The sequence below is a fragment of the Phalacrocorax carbo genome, chromosome 6 (genome assembly GCF_963921805.1).
Source record: "Phalacrocorax carbo chromosome 6, bPhaCar2.1, whole genome shotgun sequence".
In the NCBI taxonomy this organism is placed as follows: domain Eukaryota; kingdom Metazoa; phylum Chordata; class Aves; order Suliformes; family Phalacrocoracidae; genus Phalacrocorax; species Phalacrocorax carbo.
In genome coordinates, this window is record NC_087518.1 from 17963013 (window position 1) to 17981337 (window position 18325).

Below are 18325 nucleotides of genomic sequence, written 5' to 3' on the forward strand. Positions count from 1 at the left end.
CCTCCCATGTTTTCTCCTGGCTGAAACATCACCTCTCTTCTCTGTTCGATGCAGGGCTCCTCTGTCTCCCCACGGACACCCTCAGGGGGGCGCCCTGGGGCCCAGCCCCATCCCAGCCGGGGCCATGGCAGCCACTGCAGAGGGACTGGCCTGTTACCCCACCAGCATCAAGCAACTTGCAGCCTGCCGTCTTGTATGGCTTTTTATTCCTATGTGATTATACATCCCACTTCATATAGGGATTGAAGCCGTGCAATGCGACAGGGTCCTACGGCAAAGAAGAGCCTCGGTGCCATGGGAACCAGCCTCAGAGGAGCCACCAAAGCGATCCTTGGGGTGCTGGAGGAGGGCTGCTGGCCTCAGCCCGGGCTCTGTCCTGTGTCCTGGGCTCCCCAGCCCTCTCAGGCGGCAGGCAAGGGGTGCCAAGCTGCTTTGGGGTGAGGCCAGCATGAGCCCACTCCTTGCCTTCACCCCCTTGCAAGGGTGGGCCTGATTCTGCACCACATCTGCTGCGGAGAGTCCTGGCAGCTGCACTGGTGGGCTCATCCCTGGGGAGACCCCTGCTTTGCTTTTGTCCCTCACTATCCCAGGAGATGGGTGACAGCCTCTGGGAGCATCTGGGTGTGGTCACTGGAAGGAGGCACTGACAGCAGGACAGGGGAGGAGGAGGAGGAGGAGAAGAAAGGAGCTGGGGAGTGGCCATGGCAGCAAGGGCTGCCCCAAGCACGATGCTCTTCAAAGTTGCTCAAGAGGCCTCAGCTGCTCTTTCAAGGTTTGCGTTAAATCTGTCACATTAGCAAAAATAGTGAAAATTACCTGGCTTGTGGAGGAGATGAAAGGCAGCCCCCTTCCGATCCCTCCATAAAGGAAGGGCCCCATTAACACCTAGTGAAATATTAGCCATTAATCAGGCTCTGTGCAAAATAAAACCATCCACATTTATCATTATTGGATCCTTAATGAAGTGATAATGGGAATGCTGGGGAGCTGTGATATTAGTGTCTCCTAAGAGGCAAGAGCGGAGCCAAGGGCGGCAGCCAAGATTTTTAATTTACTGCCAAAAGCTCGCGCTGTTAATAACACAGTTCTTCTGGCTGTTAGCACTGTTTGGCTATGAGCAGGCTGCTTAGGAGGCCCTGAAGACGCCTGGGCTTTGCTCACACACTCTCTGCCCAGCAGCTGGGTGTGCTTTTCCTGATGGCTGTCACTGTGTCCCCTGCCCACATACAGGGATGTGGTCAGGGAGCTTTTGGCCATCTCCACCCACCTCCCTCCTTTGTGGAGGCTGGCTGGTATAGAAAGAGTTTTGGTTTTCTGGTAAAAAGGGAAGGGAATGACAAAAGCAGCTCTTATTGTCCTCACTCTTTCTGTGACTTGTCTCCTTAGGCACAAGCACCCCAGAGCCAGGATAGGGTGGAGCTGGGCCCAGCATGGCCTGCACACTGGGATTACTTGGTGTGATCACAGTAGCACTCTGGTTTCTTCGTTTGCCTGGGTACACCCACATGATGCTAATACCCCATCCAAGAGAGCATAGGCAAGCTGCAAAGCCCTGCTCAGCTGTGGTGACTCACTGAAGTTCCCTAGGGGAAAGCCATTGCTCCTGGCAAGCTCCGACAGCCCAGAGGCAAATTGTTACTTGGCAGGTAAGTGGTGCTGTTGCATCTTCAGATGGAACAGTTATCTCTCAAATCCTTGCAAAACCTGACCAAATGTATGCTGGGTCCTACATGTGGCCTTTTGCTGTCATTGAAGAGACTCCAGGCTTTGGGCTGGAGCAGTAACAGGCAATTCTATGCCGAGTGCTGTCCAGAGGAATAAAATGATGCCTTGTTTGTAAGGGGTGCGCACACTCCAAAGCTCCTTTCTTCCCTGGGCAGAAGATGCACACCCAAGGACCAAGAAGGTCCACCCAAGCAATCCCGCAGAAATGGAGCTTTGATCTATCCAGGTAGAAGCATCAGAAAACAAAAAGTGTTTCTGTAACCTGGGTGTCCTTGGACAACCTCCCCCGTCCTCTTTTCTCCTCCTTAGAAAAGGGACAAGAACAAAAACAGTATACGGAGGCCAAGCAAATGTAGATGTGAAGAGCACTTCAAACAGTTCCATCCTTTCAACAAACCTTTTATTAGCCTTCTCTCCTCCGCAGCACAAACTCTCTTTAATCATTAGTGAAAAGCCACTGTTTAGAAAGCAAGGACACTGCTCAGGGTACATGTAGTAGGCATTTCCCAGGAGAAGCCAGTGAGTGCTAGCCCAAGGTCTTCTGAACTTGACTATGATGCAGCACAAGCAGCAGCTCCGAGGACTAGCTCGGCACTCAGCAATGTGGCAGGGCTGTGGGCAGAGCACAGGGCTACATTCGGGCTGTGACAGCATGCCCAGCCTGGCACACTGGACTTGCTGCTGAAGGTGCCAGTGACGCTTCTGCCAGGCACCCCAGCCTGAAAGTGGAGTCATTCTGGATTTCACTGGAGCAGAATCGGACAGGAAGCATTAACGACACTTGGGAGCCAGCTTTAGCCAGTTATCCTCGCTGCAGCCCATGCTTTTTGGCTGTATCACTGTGCTTGTTAGTGTCCCTGTGGTGCTGGCATGCTGGGCATGGAAGAGGCGACCTGCCAGCGACCTACTGATGACCTCTTGAGAAAAATGCACAGCACAAAGCAGCTTCTCCTGCGCAACTGCCACCTGACATTACAGGGGCACAGCAAGCTTTATAACACTTGGCAGGTTTTCCGCAGCAGATCTCAAAGCTGTTTGCCAGTGTGAGCAAGTTCAGGCATGTTAGAGAAGGTCTTCAGACTCTGAGGGCAAATGAGATGTGTGGATCAGTTTAAACCATTGGGGTAAGACTGCGGTTTTGAAATCCCCAAGACTGTGCTTTGACACTATGCCTGGGCTGTGGCCCAGACAGCCCAGCTGCCAGCCTGGCATCGATACCAGGCCCCGTGATGGTCCTGCTGATATCTCTGCTTTTTAGATATTGGCTTCAAAACCAAAGCAGTAGGTGTCACATCGTCCTCAAAAATCCACCCTCCGATACGTCTTGGAGCGGGCTGCAGAACAGAGTTCAGTGAGACATCACAACTCACAGTGTTGGCAGGATGGTGTATTTATGTCACGAGATGAGATCAGCCACATGGAGTAGGTCTGTCTGTCTGGAAAGAGTCTGAGTCAAGCACGTCCTATTAAATTAGGGCTGGATTTTCAAAGGAGCTCAGCTCCCACTTAGGCTCTGTAACAAACAGGCAGATATTCAAAAGGCTTTGGATATGTTGGGTCATACTGGCTGCTGAGCTGCTGAAGTCCTTTGAATATCCAGCCAAAACCATCACTGTGCCTGTTGCTACAGGCAGAGCCCATCTGAAAACCAGCCCCACCGTGGGCTCCATGTCCTGGGAAACCTGGATCATCTCTGCTCTCCCACATATTGCACTGTAGTAGGTGATGAAACCGCAATAACCACTGCGTCCTTATACATGCTGGGGAGCAGCTCCCTGTTAAAGCACGGCTCTGGCAGCTTTGCCCTTTGATCAGCTCAGCAGTATGGGTCAGGAGAGCTGAGCTTCCTTGCCTTTTGTTCCACAGAATTAGCGGAGTTAATCAGCGACAGTGACTTCTGCCCCAGTGCAGAAGAAAGGTCAGTGGCTCAGTCTGGCTGTGTGATTGTTCTAGGCAGTTGGAAAACACTGTGAAAGCTCACAGTATAGATGCTGCTGGCATGGAGGCTCTCCCAACAGGGATCAGCAGGGAGGATGCCCCTGTGGAGGGGAGGAGACTGAAGAAGGGCTCCACTCAGCTGGCTTGCCACTGCACCTCAATCGTCCCCTTCCTTGTGCTGCATGGTGAAGGAATACCACCCTCTGCATCACTGTCACTGTGCACTGCTTTCAAGTCAAGCATCCAAGAGCACTGCTCTCAGCCAATGTGCTCCTTAGCTGCACTGCTGGGTATGCGTCGTGCTGGTTTCGGGGTCTCTGTATTGCCTCAGGCACGCTGGTGTGGGAGGAGCTGCAGGGCACTCTGCTGGCACATGGAACTGGTGCTGGGTGTCCCCTTCCTACTGCATTCCCCCAGCACCTCCATACCTCTAGCTGGCAGGCCTTGCTGCTGCTTTTACATCCTTCAGTCACTGTAATGCACTTCTGTGAACCTACAAAAGCCCCCGATGAGCTGCTCTTGAGCTGGGTGCACTGGAGGTGCAAAAGCCGCAGTAAGGGCTCTCCCTGGCAGCCCTACCATGGCCTCAATTTCCCCACATCTCTAACTACAGTTGAAGCAGTCACAAGTGTGGCAGCTCTCAGCAGAAGTGTTAAATCCAGCCTCTGTGTCTGTAATGTGACCTCTTATTTTCCTCTAATCCCAATTACAAGTTCTTGATTTTGCTGTGGACATTCACTTGTGTCTAATTAGTGGATCCTTTTTATCAAAGATACTGGCATCCTCAACAGTGAGCCCTAATTTAAGTAGTTTTACATTTGTCTGCAGTGTTGATGCCTTCATTTACCCCCCAGTCCTAATTTAATGCATTTGGATATCTGCAGAGGGAGCTCTTACGATCTCTCTGTGGCTTTAATTAAAATGGCCTGGATGTCCATGACATTGGTGCCTGTCAAGCCTGTCACCAGGAGGTGACGCCCACCTTGGAACTGGCTGAAGAACGTATAGGAGTCATTGTTGCTAAGAAAGGCCTCCACGTCGAGACCCTCCTGCAGTGCCTCTTCCACCAGCTCTGGGCTGCAGAAGGCCCCTGCTACCTCCGTTGGCCCATCCTGCCCATCCGTTCCTCCGCTGAGGAAGATGATCTCACACCTCCTCAGGGCACTGCTGACTTCCATAGCCTGTGCTCTGTGCAGCCCCAGCCCCACGCGCAGGGCTAGCTCCTGGTTCCTCCCTCCCTTGCCAGTTCCTTGAAGCTGAACCGTGGTTTCTCCGCCAGCCAGGATGCAGACTGGTCTTTCAGGCCCTAATCCTCTCAGGGCCTGTAGAAACTTGGCAAGGTTCAAACCCGGGATCTGTAGCTCTTCCACCAGCTGCAGGAGATTCCCCCTCACCTTGTCACTCAGGGGCCCTTCTCTGACACCAGCAAAGCCCAGGCAGAGCAGATGGATCAGCTGGCAGTATAGTGTAGCAATGTGCCGGACTTCCCCACAGATTGCTGCACTCAGAATCAGAGTTGCGTAGCCCAGGCCCTCGGCTTGGTGTTTGGCCTCATCTAAAGCCAGTGTATTTGACCCAATGATGATATTGCAAACGTGGGAGTAGTCTTCGGGAGCAGCGGGCTTGGTGGGAGAGCTGGACAGAACTGTTTCCACTGACTTGGGCAGGTTGTGCAGCAGGTTGTATTTGGTGAGTATCTGGAGGCAGTCTTGGATGCTGTGGGAGCTGGCAGCGGTGGGTCCACTTGCTATGATGTCCAGGGGGTCACCAATCACATCAGAAAGGATGAGGCTCACCACCTGCAAAAAGAAATGCCCACGGACTACTGTAGGAGGCAGAGACAGGTGACCATGCAAGACCCCTGGCATAAGTGCTGCTCTGAGTTACACTGGTGCCACCCTCATGTCAAAGCAGATGGAAATGGGCAGATCTTGGCCCATTTTTGTATTATGGTCCTGTGAGCATCACCTTGCCCTTCTTGAACCCGCAGATCTACAATGTCCTTTAATGCTGGACCATCACATTGGAAGATGTAACCTGTGCCACTGCACTTGTCAGGCTGACAACCTAATGTGGGTTCAGCAATGGCATGTGCTGATAACATCCCCCAGGGGAGCTGAGGGTCAGACCCAGCCTCAGAAGTGCCATGGTGGAGCACCAGTATATTGGAAGTACCTACTGGGTGAGGGCTGAGGTCTGCTGAGAGTGGTGTGATGGGAAAGCTGACATTTGCCGAGTCTGAGTTCCCCCTCGTCTACCTCTGTCTCCCTGAGAGTTGAGAGTTTCTCCTTGGTGAAATCTGAGCCACAGAGTCCCAAAACTGTGTGAAGGTTGTTCACTCAGTAAGGAGAAAAACCCTGCAAGCATGCTTAGGCTGGTTGATTAAACTCCGATTTCAAGGGCAGATGGGTGACTTCTGGGCAAGCAAGGGCTACCCCTTGGTTACCTGTGCAGGATGTGCGAGCCGGGCCAGCCCTCCACCCTTCAGCAAGGACAGAGTCTTCCGGACAATGTTCAGCTCCTGTATGGCAGCTCCTCGGGAAGCCAGCATCTTTGTGAGTTTCTCCTTTTCTTCAAGGCGGATGGGATGGATGGGAGCAGGCAGTAGGGCTGATCCACCCCCTAGGATGCAGAAGAGACAGCAAGGACGTCAGGACAGCAGGAAGAGGACAAGAGGAAAGCAAGGCTGTTCAATGCTTGAGCCTTTCCTCTTCCCCCATCAGTGCACAGTGGGAAGGCAGAGGTGGTTGGGGAACTATGCTAACAGCCCTGGAGAATTCAGTCATCTTCTCCAGTGGGTTTTAATCACTGCTGCCCTGCGCCATCTGCAGTTAGCTACATTTCATCCAGGCAGTGTAAACCTCACAGGACCAGGGTACCGCATACCTGCAATGTTGCAGGGATGACAGAGAAGGGCCAGCAATTACTATCCCCACTACATCAGGCTACTAGTGTGTCATCACACTGATTTTCAAGGGCTACCCTGATAGGTGAGCAGGGACAACGGGCTCCATGACTCACACAGCAGTCAGTGCTAAGCAGATAGAGGCACTGCCTGCTTTGCTGGCTCCATTTATTCAGGACAGTGTGTAAAATCACCACCTACGGCTGCAGCAAGATTAGAAATGGCTGAACTGGACTCATCTAGGCCTGGGAGGAAAGAAAAGGGGGAGAGAGTAACACAAAGGACACAGCACACCACCCAGCATCCAGGGTGATAGCTTCAATGATGGAAATCCTGTCTGATACAAGTGGGCACTGGAAATGTGCAGAAGAAGGTAAAAAAAACCAGTTCTAGTGGAAAAGTGGAATGGATGGAAAATGCAGAGTAGAAAGGAACAAGATCAGAGCAGAGAGTGAACGTGCACAGGAGTACAGCTGAAAGCTACTGTCAAAAGGCAAAGCCTTCTCAGAGGTTTGAGACAAATCAGCTTTAATAAAACACGATGAGCAAGAAAAACAAATGCAAATGCCCATGTTTCAGTCAATAGCCAGAGACCCAGCTGAGAGGCAGGAGCAGTTGGGGACCGGCTGCTGTGTGGGAGTGCACATACATAGGGAGCCACAGTCACGGGGAGATCCTGTACAGGCTCCCTGAAGGGCTGAGGAGTCTCTTGGAGATCCCTGTAGCCAAAGGACAGGAGGAAGCCTAGGGGAATCCCCAGCAAGCACAGCTAGATTCCAGTCGCTTGGGTGTTTGCCTAATAGCACTGTTCTCTCCGTACCACATCAGGCTCCAGCATCCACAGAGGAACAATCACTGAGCAGAGGAGACCAAGGGGTTTCTACAGAGCTGCTCCAAGCCCCAGCATCGTTTTGCCCTGTAACACCCACTCACCCAGCTGAGCTCAGGTGGGGGCGATGTCACTGCATCCCTCAGATGCACAATATCCGCCTTCCTTCCACAGCCCTGGGTCTGGGGACAGCCCAGGGGCCCAGCAGACAGGACCTGGGGGTGTTCAGGGCTGACCCTGCAAGGCATGCAGCTCACTGTGTTGGAACCTGGGGGGAGCCTCATTTCCACTAGCTGGGAAGCAGCAAAGCCCTGGGAAGGATCAGTCCCAAATTTCAGCTTACAGACTCACACCTCTGCACAAATTTGGAGCATGCAAGTCTACCAAGTGCTTGCTTCTCCAAATTTGCATCCCCAAATGTAAGGAGGGGACAGGAAGAAAGTGTCTCCTTGCCAAGGGGTGAGAGCAGCTGGCAGGCTGTGCCCAGAGGTGCCATCTCACAGTGATGGCACAACCACAGGACTCAGCCTGCATAGCTCAGCCTCTCCCAGGTGCTGGGAGATAGCAAGTCCACTGCAGCAGCAGGTAGCCCCATGCTCTCCCCTGCGGCATCCCTGAAGAGAGGCTGGTGGGAGAAGGGAGAGGAAAAAATCAGAGGTGCAAGTGTCAGTGCTGAATGGGCCAGCACAGCAGCATCCTCCCCTGCTGCATGGCCATGTGGGTGCAGGCTGCTGGAGGGCCATCAGCAGAGCCCATTCCCTGGGATCGCTACACTACCTGAGATGAGCACAAGGAGCAGGTCGTCCACAGTCAGATCCTCAGCCAGCTCCTGGATGGCAACTGCTCCCTGCAGAGCTTCTTGGTCCGGGAGGTTGTCCTTGGCACCTTCAATGACTTGGATTTTGCTGTGTGGCTTCAGGAGCATCTCCCTGGTGAGGTAAGAGAAGCAATCACACCACTGACATGTGCACCTGCACAGGTGGCCAGGCTGTCATTCAGCAGGCAAATGGGCCTGGTGTACCAGAGGTGCACAGTAAGTGACAAGGACAGGGAGATGGCCTTTGCTGGGTGTCTCTTCCCCAGGGCTGGGGAGGCAGTGCATCCAGCACAAAAAATAGGCTGTGTCACTGGTGCCATCGGGATGTGATGGAGGTTGAAGACCAGGGCAGTGTGTGGACAGGGTGGGCACCAGAGGGAGGGGCAGCTGGAATGGACTCAACGGGTTCACAGCAACATCCCACAGAGGATAAATCTGGCAGCCTACTCCCCAAAACTGTCCAGACACAGCTCCCCTTACTGCATTCCTGCTCGCTGCAGGCTCTCCTGGATGCCTACTGGCACACTGATGATCCCCCGTACGAGGTGGTCTCCCAGGATCTCTTCTGCTGCCGTGGCCATCCCCAGCACAGCTTTGCCAAAACCCACCAGGTACAGGTCCCTCTTCACTGGAAAGGCCTGGCCCTTCACCAGCAGCTGAGGGCACCCGTCTCCCTGGAGCTTCACAGCCCGCTTCAGCATTAGAGCTGGACGAACGCTGCCCACCGCACTGCGGAAGAGGAACAGTGCGTGCTCATGCAGGGACATGCTGCACAGGGGCACCAGGCTGAGTCAATCTGCTTGGTGCGGTGGGCTTGTACACACTCTGCTGACACAGGCAAAGCCTCGAGAGCTGGGACAGCCGGCACACTCCAACCTGCAAGGGAGAGTGAACACTAGCAGAAGAGACAGGGCTGTCACAGGGAGAGCAGGGAGGTCAAAACATGAACTGTGGAGCTATAGCTCCTGTTGCCTCTAGGTGAAGGTGCCATATCAGCAGCATTTTCAGACCTCTGCCCAGGCAGGAGGAAGGGAAGGACAGTGTCACATTCGAACTACCTGTCATCTTGTAGTTCCCCTGCAATCCCTTCACCTCCTGCAGGGAAGGTGAGCCCTGCCAGCCAACTTCTCCATTGCCATAGATTTGTCACGAGCAACCATCATTTCTATTTGCTCAGCATTTGATGCCTTTCCAAACTGTGGAAGCTGTTCTCTGTCCTGGAGAGAGCAGGGTGTCTGGGTGGAACAGCTTTTCACTACATTAACTCCCTTCCTCATGCTAGCCAAATGCTGTTATCACTCTCTGGCTGCCATTGCTCCATGCATCCCTGCGGCATCACGCATGGACTTTGGAGAAACAGCAGCCTTGCTGGCTGCCTGATCCCTTGCTGCTGGTGGCCACATCGAGACCAGTAATGAGGTTTCCCCACAAAACAGCAAATTAACATGAGGCTTCATTTGCCTTTATTTTTTAGTCCTCTCACTATCCATTAAAATAATATTTAGAGTCCAAATAGGACTTCAGATCCAGGCAAAGTTGCCAGCTGTGTCTGTGAAAGCCCATTTGAGCTAGTCTCCACTAAGTATTAGCATTATATGCAACAGAGATGAGTGTGGATGAAAGGATCTCAACCGCTCAAGGGCAGGCACTTGTCCTGACAGAGGAAAGGCAGCCCTGGCCAAGTATGCATGCATCTATTCCCCAGCGTTTCTCCTTCCCTCTGTTAACTGGCAGCAAGTTCACTGCTGGATTCTCAGGATCAAAGATCCTTGTGATCTGCATCTCCCCCACTCAGGGCAAATATGGTGCAAGCAATTAAGGCAGGGTGCCAGGAGGCTGAAGTAGCCCAGGCAACACACTCGATCACAGACCCATTCAAATTACCTGAAAGAGTTAATCCTCTCTAATAAATGGATGTGTTTCAGTGCAAGGCCAGTGGCTGGTTTCTTCTGGGAGAGCTCACAAGTCCAGAGGTCTCTTTATCCTAGCACTCCCATAGCACTGCGAAGTTGTTAATCATTAAGCCAGGCGACTTTTCCAACAGCTCCTCTGGGTCTAAACCTGCCTTACTTTGCTGCAAGGACCCAAAGGCTCTGTGAAAACCTCCACATATGCACCTTCTCAGACAATGAAACTTGGGCACACTCTGAAATCCATCGGACAAGGGACTTGCAGGTGAAACTATATGGAGAGTCATAGGTTTGGCAGAGAAAAAAATTATTCAGTGCTTAAGAGAAACAGATTTTAAAAGCAAAACACATGGCAGATAAACTACCTAACCACACTCCCTTTAGATACTGGTCAGGACTGGCTTTTCAATCACGAGGACAGGTAAAAGACAGGGTGCCCTGACAATTTTGTTACTAGACTCCTAAAATTCATGGCAGCTGGTGCTGCCAGCAGTTTAAACCACTGAGCCTCACAGCCCTCTTACAATGTGGGCCAGAGTAACTGTGCTAACATCAGTGAAGTCAGCAGTACTCCTCTCAGGAACTGAGATTAGCATCTCTGTTCCCAGCAGGACTCCAATTCACCTGGCAGCACAGCGCAATCAGAGGAAGGGGTTACAAAACAGAGGTGCATCACGCCCCAGGTTGCCTCATCTGAGCTGCGATACAGGGCTTGCAGAAGGGGTTGGAGAAAGAGGCTTAAATGGAGCCAGGGGAGTTTAAGAAAATAAAGCCCCAAAGCTTTTAACAGGTTCTGTCTCTGCCTTGATTTTTCTGTCCACGGCTGACCCTGAAGACCAGGGGAATTGAGCAAAATCAGACCTGCAACTGTGGCTTCTGTCACACGTGCCGTCCTGGTGGCTCTGCTCAGCTCCAACTCCAGACACAACACAGCAGGCGCAAGTTGTTTAAAAGCAAAACTCTCCTACTGGAACTGAAAAAAATAAATGCCAGCTTAATTCACCTAGCACTTGTGTACATACTGCTAATGCTTGCTCTGGAAAGCATTTAGCTACAATAGCAGGCATATAAGCTGTTTTCTGCACTCTGAACTCAGATTATATTTTAACCATTGAGGCCTGATCCAGAGTCAAAACATGCCTTGCCATTGCTTCTAAGGATTTTAGGGCATGCCATCTGACACTGATCTCAGTGCACAGGTGTAAATGCAGAATAAATCCAGTGTAAAACCCCCTTGCAGTCAAAGGTTATCCAACTTTACACCAATTCAACAGAAAGCTGAATCTGGCACAGACCCATTATCTTTGGAGGTCTCAGTGTGTAACTCTGCTCCTTGTCAGCTCTGATTAGACATGCAGGCTCACTGGAGGCTCCCCTTGGAATGGGGGTGCTGCTAATGATGCCACAAATCCATTTTTATGTAATTCATTTATACAGTCTCAGGCACTGGGTATTAAACGTCATCAGGGAACAACTATAAATCAGTGCTATGAAATCCACTGTAGATATTAACAAAAAATAAAACTCCTACTCATTTTACTGGGGCTTTAAAAGCAAGATCAAGAGAACTGAACATCACCCCACACCAAGACATAGGCAGCCTTAGAAAGAAAAATAATCCAAATGGCAGCTCAGTCTACCTCCATGGATGGTGGGTCTAGAAATGATGCAATTGCCAGTTAGCTGCTATGTATTGCATGTGGGGAAATTACATCCTCATATCCCTGCGTTTACCTCTTCCCATTGCTGGCTGGGAGAAGGGGCTGATGATGTGACTCATATTGCTTCACGCACTAATCTTTGTTACCCAGTTTCTCAGGAAAATCACATAGTGATGAATAAGCCCTCTTCTACATGGATAGAAGGTGACATGCTACAGGCACTAGTGGGACCCGGTTTTACACCATCCCTTTGTCCCTGCTTGGGATAATTTGGAGTTGAGGTCTAGACAGTCTTTTGGAAAGTTTTATAGAAGTTCACACTGAGCTTAGGAGGAAAACGATGATAAGAATTGCCTGTTCTGATGACAGCAGGACCGTAAGGGGTTTAGATTAATTCCCTTTAAATGAATAGCTTCCTCAGCTTTCATTGATGGATAATGTTCACCATCCTCATACTTGTTTGTATGTGTTACCATTATAACCTCTTTCTTCATAGGGCTCCTCCTAAGCCCGTAGAAATTTTCACTGTTAACTCTGACAACAAAAAGCAGCAAAAACCCAGCTCCTCATTTTATTCATCTCTGGGAAGAGGAGCTGGACTGTGGTAAAACACAGGCAAAGCACTCATTTGCATTGCCTTTTATTAACTTTTTCATTAAAGCATTTCTGCAGGCAAGGAGCCAAAGTCAGAGGGAGACAGAATCAATCCAGCACTAGGGGCAGAAATGTAAGCTGCCAAGTAAATTGGATGGTGGCATGAGACCAAAAGCATGGATGTAGCAGGGCATAGTCTGAGCCATAAACTTGGAGTCATACTGAGGAGGGGAAGAGTGAACAAACAAGCTGGCTGTGGATGTGTAGTGAGAAAAATGAGCCAGCACCTCACTCCATGGCAGGTACTTGAAAGCCAGAAAAATATTCCCTTCTAGGGGGCAGAGCTGAGCTATTCCAGGTGCTGTGGTTGAAGGTTTGTTCAAGGGTTTGCATCACGGGCTTGTGGTTTTCTTGAAGTTGAGGCAACTGGCCTTGTTGCAGGCCAACCCAGTCACACATCCCCAATGTTTCAGGTGCTGCAAGATCAGAGGATGCTGTGTATTAATGTTACGGGATGGTTAATTTAACTGAGATCTTCAGGGGTCTAAGTTAGTTTATTTTTAATGCCATTAGGACTTCTCTGGGTTTGGATTTTCTCTGCCCAGCATGGCAGTGATCGGTGGCCAGCCCACCATGTACAGGGTCAACTCCAAAATCCCTGAGGGCCTTGGAAAATATTTGAGATGGCATTGGATCAAAACCCAATTGTTTGAGGATAATTTTGAGCTCAAGCTCTAAAAGACAGATTACATCTTTGTTACAGCAGTAAACTACCAGACACAGCAAGTTTTAGCAGTGTCTCTTGCTACTTGTTTTTCTTGCTACATGACTTTCTTCTGGCCTCTTGGTACATAATTTATCGTTAGACTCACCGAGGCTTACTGCTTCCATTTTTCATGCATTACCGTGGGAGTTTACCTACGAAGTACAACAGAGTGGAGATTTTACTGCCTTAAACTCCCATGTTCCCACTTACTGACACATCTTTTCTATCATTTGATATATCAACTTTAATTTGCCTGGTAAGCCCTGCTCAAACTCAGACTTGCTGCTCCAGACAGTCCCAAAAGCATTATGAGAAAATTTTCCAGGAGACGCACTGAACCCAGGAGGAAAACAAAGTGGTGAAGGTTTGTTCCAAGTGACTATTCTGGGAGGATTAGATGGGGGATTTTTCAAGACTAATCTCTTTAAATGAAAATTTCAGAATTTGATTAATTTTTTAATCTTCACATGGATTTGCATAAAATTACCACACTGCCTCATTCACACTCTGTAAAAGAGAAAATGCCTGCAGCTTCATCACTAGTCAGCTATGGAGGGCCCAGTATACAAGTGGGTGTGCAGGAACAGGGTGAAAGGTCCTTTTGCCCATGCTCATCATGGTGCTCTTGCATCAGTAACTGGGAAGGAGGATGATGGCAGAAAGAAGCAGTGTGATGAAACCACAGAGCTGCACAGGCAAGGGAGAAAGTAGGATGGAGCCTGAATACCTTTGTTTCAAGAATATGCTGAGCTCTGGGAAACCTAGAAGTTCTAATTGCTGATACATAGTTTTCTATATGTTTCTTGGAAAAGAAGTATGTTGCTGTAATGACTGATTTGCTCACCAGGAAAGTGTCAACAGGGTCTCTTTGCCTTTGACAGGGAATGTAGCCTAAGGCCACACACAGGGAAGATAAGCGTTCTGTTCAGCATTTTATATACATAGATCAGTATAATTAGTAAAAAAAATTAACTGGGTTTGACATATGCATCTTACTAGATTTTCTAGGTCACTCTCCCTTCACTCCCCATATACCTTTTGGAAATTATTTTCCCAGGCACTGGGGATTGCAGGGAAGAAAACTTTTTCACTAAAAATCCTTCTGTAGCTCAACGCAGAACAGCACTACCCTGAAGCCAAGTCCATGCCCAGTCTACTTCCTTTCATGCTGTAATTTCTCAAACTCCCCATTCTGAGTCAACTTGCAATCAAAGTTGAGAGTCATTTAAAATACAGGGAAGGGTCACAGTATTCTAGAGAAGATGAAAAATTGCCAGCCTTGAGGACTGGAATAATAGAAAGGGGTCAAAATTCAGTACTGCAGAATACAAGGTCATGCTCTTTGGGATTCATAGCACAAAATTATGAGCTCCTCAGCTGGAAATAACATAAGAGGAGAAAGAACCAAGAATATTAATCAGTCACAGGATTACAATTACGGCTGCCCTCTAGGCTGAGACGAGAGGCTATGAGGAAAGCAGAAAGCAGCAGATGTAATCTACCGTGACTTCAGTGAGGTTTTTAACACCATTCTCATGAACACGCTGAAGCAGTGTGGGCTGGGCAAACACACTGTTAGGCTCACTGAAAAACAGCTTGACCACTGGGCTCAGAGGGTAGAAATCAGTGGCTCAGGGTCCAGCTGACAGCTGGTAATTGTCAGGGATGCTGTTGGGGTTTGTGTCACCCTAGGGCTTCATTAGTGATCTGGAGGGTAGCACGGAGTGCCTAATTTGGGGGAAGCGCTGACGGAGCCACCTTCTAGAGGAACTGTGACAAACTCAAGGTCAGGGCCAACAAAACAGAAACCTCATGATGCTCAGCAAAGAGAAGTGTGAAGTTTCGCTGCAGGGGCAGGATCCCTGTGCTTCAGGGCGGGCTGGGAACCAAGTGTTGCAACCAACTAAGGAGCAACCTAAGAGCAGCTACAACTACTTGAAGGGTGGTTAGAAAGACAGTGGAGATGAACCCTTCTTGGTAGTGGCAGAAAGTATAAGGACCAATGGCCACAATTTACACGTCAGGACATTCACATTGGACATTCACAAAAAGTTATTTACAGAGCAGGTCACACAGCACAGACTGGATCAGGCCACTCAGAGCAGCTGTGGTCTCCATGCTAGGTGGTTTTCAGCACTTAGCTAGACAAAGCCACAGCCAAGCTGATCCTGTACTGGTGATGAGAGTCCTGCACTGAGCAGAAGGGTGGATCAGGCAGCTCCAGAGGCCCCTTCTTCCCACACTTCTGTGACTGCATGTTGTAACAGCAGGGACTGAGCATCATGCTTAGTTTCAAGATCCCATAAAGAGATGCCAAGTTGTAGGTTACAAGACCTCCACACATGCCTTCAGTCATAACCATTACCCACCAAGAATCATCACTCCCAGCAGAGTACAACATAAATATATTCACCTGAGCAGTGCTGTTTCCAGAAGCATTTCACTGAAATTCACATCCACCCATCTGAGCAAGCAGGGATCTATCTGTATTGTGCAGGTTACAGTGGTATCTAACATAGAAATGCATAGGTTACATTTGATCAATATCACTCAAGCAGCAATTAAACATTTTTTTCCGTTAACTAGTTTTGCAGGGGTATTATCTGTAATTCCTACTTAATGTGACATTTTGCTAGGAAATCCAATTATCTTGCCAGATAAATTCCAGCTTGGTATAAACTGACAAACTAAGTTCCAATTATTAGGAAGAAAGGCAGAAGAAAAAAATAAAAACGGAGTGACAAAATATCAAATCAATAACCCATGGTGTTATACAACTCTAAAACTTCGATAAGTGTTGCAGGTGTTTTGAAGTAAATTGTCTCATGATGGTACTGATGAGTCATCTTCAGGGCCCACATGAGATAATCCAGGCTTTGACTGTGCAATTTACAGTGTGCAAGAGGCATGCCGTTTTGCGCTTCTCTAAAATCTTCATCACATGAAAATCAATTGTAGGTTTTGAACTGACCTACAGCAGGGTAGCTGACCCTGAGACCCTCGGAAGTAGCGAAGGCATCTTTTTTTGAGTTTCCCTAGAATCCTGTGTGAAAATCTTGTCTCCGTTTCAAAGTAAGAATTGGTGAATCATTCTGACGAGCCAATCCCATCACAGCATGAAAGGGTGAATCAGGTTAGATGTCTAAACCTGCAATGGTGAACTCCAGTAAGCAAAGAGTAAGAGCAAGTTATCTCAGAAGAGACTTTTGCCTCACTAAATCATATATGCGCATAAAATAATTAAGCATGTTTGAATGACATGCAAGCAGACCTTTGACAATAGTTCCCAGACTTATTGTTGGTTGACCACAGGAGGGCAATATTATTCTAAAAGCAAAATCAAAATATATTCTGCAGACTGTGAAAGGAAGATGCAATTAACGTTTATGAAGGCACCTATGTTGGTTTTTTTTCTTTCCTTTTGAGTTTCTGGGGGACCAAAACGACAAAAGATCTGGTGTTCTTCTAAGATTAAAATAGTGGGGTGCTGGAAATCTTCATGGGATGGGAGATTCTCACAGGTACTGTTACACTCCAGAAATAACTGTTTAAGGTACAACATGTAAAAAAACATGAACAGAGTCTGACATCAAGATTCATGATAGAAAAAAATAACAATTCTGAGGTCCCTGTATTGGAGGACCAGTCTCAAAAGCCAAAGTGTCTTTCTCAAAGGGTGTGTGCTGCTCATCTGTATCTGGCCTCTTACGTGGTGCAAGACCATAGAGCTATAGCTGTGGTGTTTCTGTAGTACTGTGTGGAGGCAAGTTTTTTTAAAAAAATTGGGAAATAAAAATGTGTAGAACTAAAAGTAGGGAGGAAAAAATGAGAAAGGGATCTTTGTGTATTTTAAAGGAGGGGGACTTAACCATGGCCTTGCAGTGGGTACGGATACACAAGAGAACAAGCCCCTCGGCCAAGGGGCTGCACCCTGGGCTGTGCAGAGCATATCCCCTGGGGAGGGGCCTCCCCACCTTGTCACTGCAGGTCCCCTGTAGGACCCCTGGGAGGCCAGCCCAGGCCACATGCCCCCCACATCCTGCCTTCTTGCTAGATCACAGATCCAGAGATAGCAAAATCATAGAATTACTAAGGTTGGAAAAGACCTCTAAGATCATCAAGTCCAACTGTCAACCCAACACCACCATGCCTCTTAAACCATGCCCTAAGGTGCCACATCTACTCATTTTTTGAACACCTCCAGGGATGGTGACTCCACCACCTCTCTGGGCAATCAGTTCCAACGCTTGACTGCTCTTTCAGGAAAGAAATTTTTCCTAATGTCCAGTCTAAACCTCCCGATGAAGCCTGAGGCTGTTTCCTCTCATCCCATCACTTGTTACTTGGGAGAAGAGACCAACACCCACCTCACCACAACCTCCTTTCAGGTAGTTGTAGGGAGTGATAAGGTCTCCCCTCAGCCTCCTCTTCTCTAGGCTCCCTAGGCTGCTCCTCATAAGATTTGTTCTCTAGACCCTTCACCAGCTTCATTGCCCTCCTCTGGACACGCTCCAGCACCTCGATGTCCTTCTTGTAGTGAGGGGCCCAAGACTGAACACAGTACTCAAGGTGCGGCCTCACCAGTGCCGAGTACAGGGACACGATCACTGCCCTGCTCCTGCTGGCCACACTATTGCTGATATAAGCCAGGATGCCATTGGCCTTCTTGGCCACCTGGGCACACTGCCGGCTTATGTTCAGCGACAGGAAACGCATAAAATACGTTAAATTCTGTATCAGACATACCAGGCGCAGCGCAAAGCTCGCCGAGGGTCCCTGAGGGCCACGGGAGCGCGCGGGCCCGGCGGCGGGAGCACGCTTCCACCTCACAGCCCAGGAGACGCCAGGCGGATCCGGCCCTGCGCAACACCGGAAGTAACTCTCCCCCGCAAAGCTACGAAGCCGTTTGCCACTTTACGGGATGTCGCCACGCCCTCAACCCGACTTCCCCGCACCCAGCGGGGCGCGGGTAACGACAGCTCGGTCCCGCCGCAGCCGCCCGGCCCTGCCCTCCATCGCCCCTTTCCACCTCGGGCCCCGCGAGAGGCGGGAGTGCTGACAACCTCCTCAGGCCAGGGGAGAGCAGGCCTTCCTGCCACTCTCAATATGGCCGTCAGGCACGGGACGCTGCGCCCTCCGCAACCCCAGCAGGCTATGCGCACGCCCCGCAGCGGCAGTGC

General features: G+C 49.7%; 1 protein-coding gene across 11 annotated transcripts; it reads right to left on the bottom strand.

Moving 5' to 3' along the window:
• Nucleotides 1-1032: 1032 nt before the first annotated feature.
• On the bottom strand, nt 1033-18272 carry GLYCTK (glycerate kinase). 11 transcript variants are annotated; one of them, XM_064453978.1, is made up of 7 exons: nt 15559-15655; nt 13252-13297; nt 10986-11097; nt 8695-9090; nt 8175-8326; nt 6110-6285; nt 1033-5462 (listed from the first exon to the last, which is right to left on the bottom strand). In XM_064453978.1, the coding sequence occupies exons 4-7, from the start codon at nt 8979-8981 to the stop codon at nt 4557-4559; spliced, it is 1521 nt and encodes a 506-aa protein (XP_064310048.1). In that variant the 5' UTR covers nt 8982-9090; nt 10986-11097; nt 13252-13297; nt 15559-15655; the 3' UTR covers nt 1033-4556. The 11 variants fall into 11 exon arrangements, with proteins under 11 accessions (XP_064310048.1, XP_064310051.1, XP_064310045.1 ...); XM_064453981.1 differs by lacking the exons at nt 8695-9090; nt 10986-11097; nt 13252-13297 and adding exons at nt 16117-16293; nt 17892-18272; XM_064453975.1 differs by lacking the exon at nt 13252-13297.
• Nucleotides 18273-18325: the final 53 nt, after the last annotated feature.

What these genes read in the sequence shown, in the direction of transcription:
- GLYCTK (XM_064453975.1), bottom strand. Translation starts at nt 8,981, where the DNA reads ATGTCCCTGCATGAGCACGCACTGTTCCTCTTCCGCAGTGCGGTGGGC. An exon ending in CTGCAGCGAGCAGGAATGCA is followed by an intron (nt 8,327 to 8,694) that starts GTAAGGGGAGCT and finishes TTACCTCACCAG; the next exon opens with GGAGATGCTCCTGAAGCCAC. An exon ending in GCTCCTTGTGCTCATCTCAG is followed by an intron (nt 6,286 to 8,174) that starts GTAGTGTAGCGA and finishes TCTGCATCCTAG; the next exon opens with GGGGTGGATCAGCCCTACTG.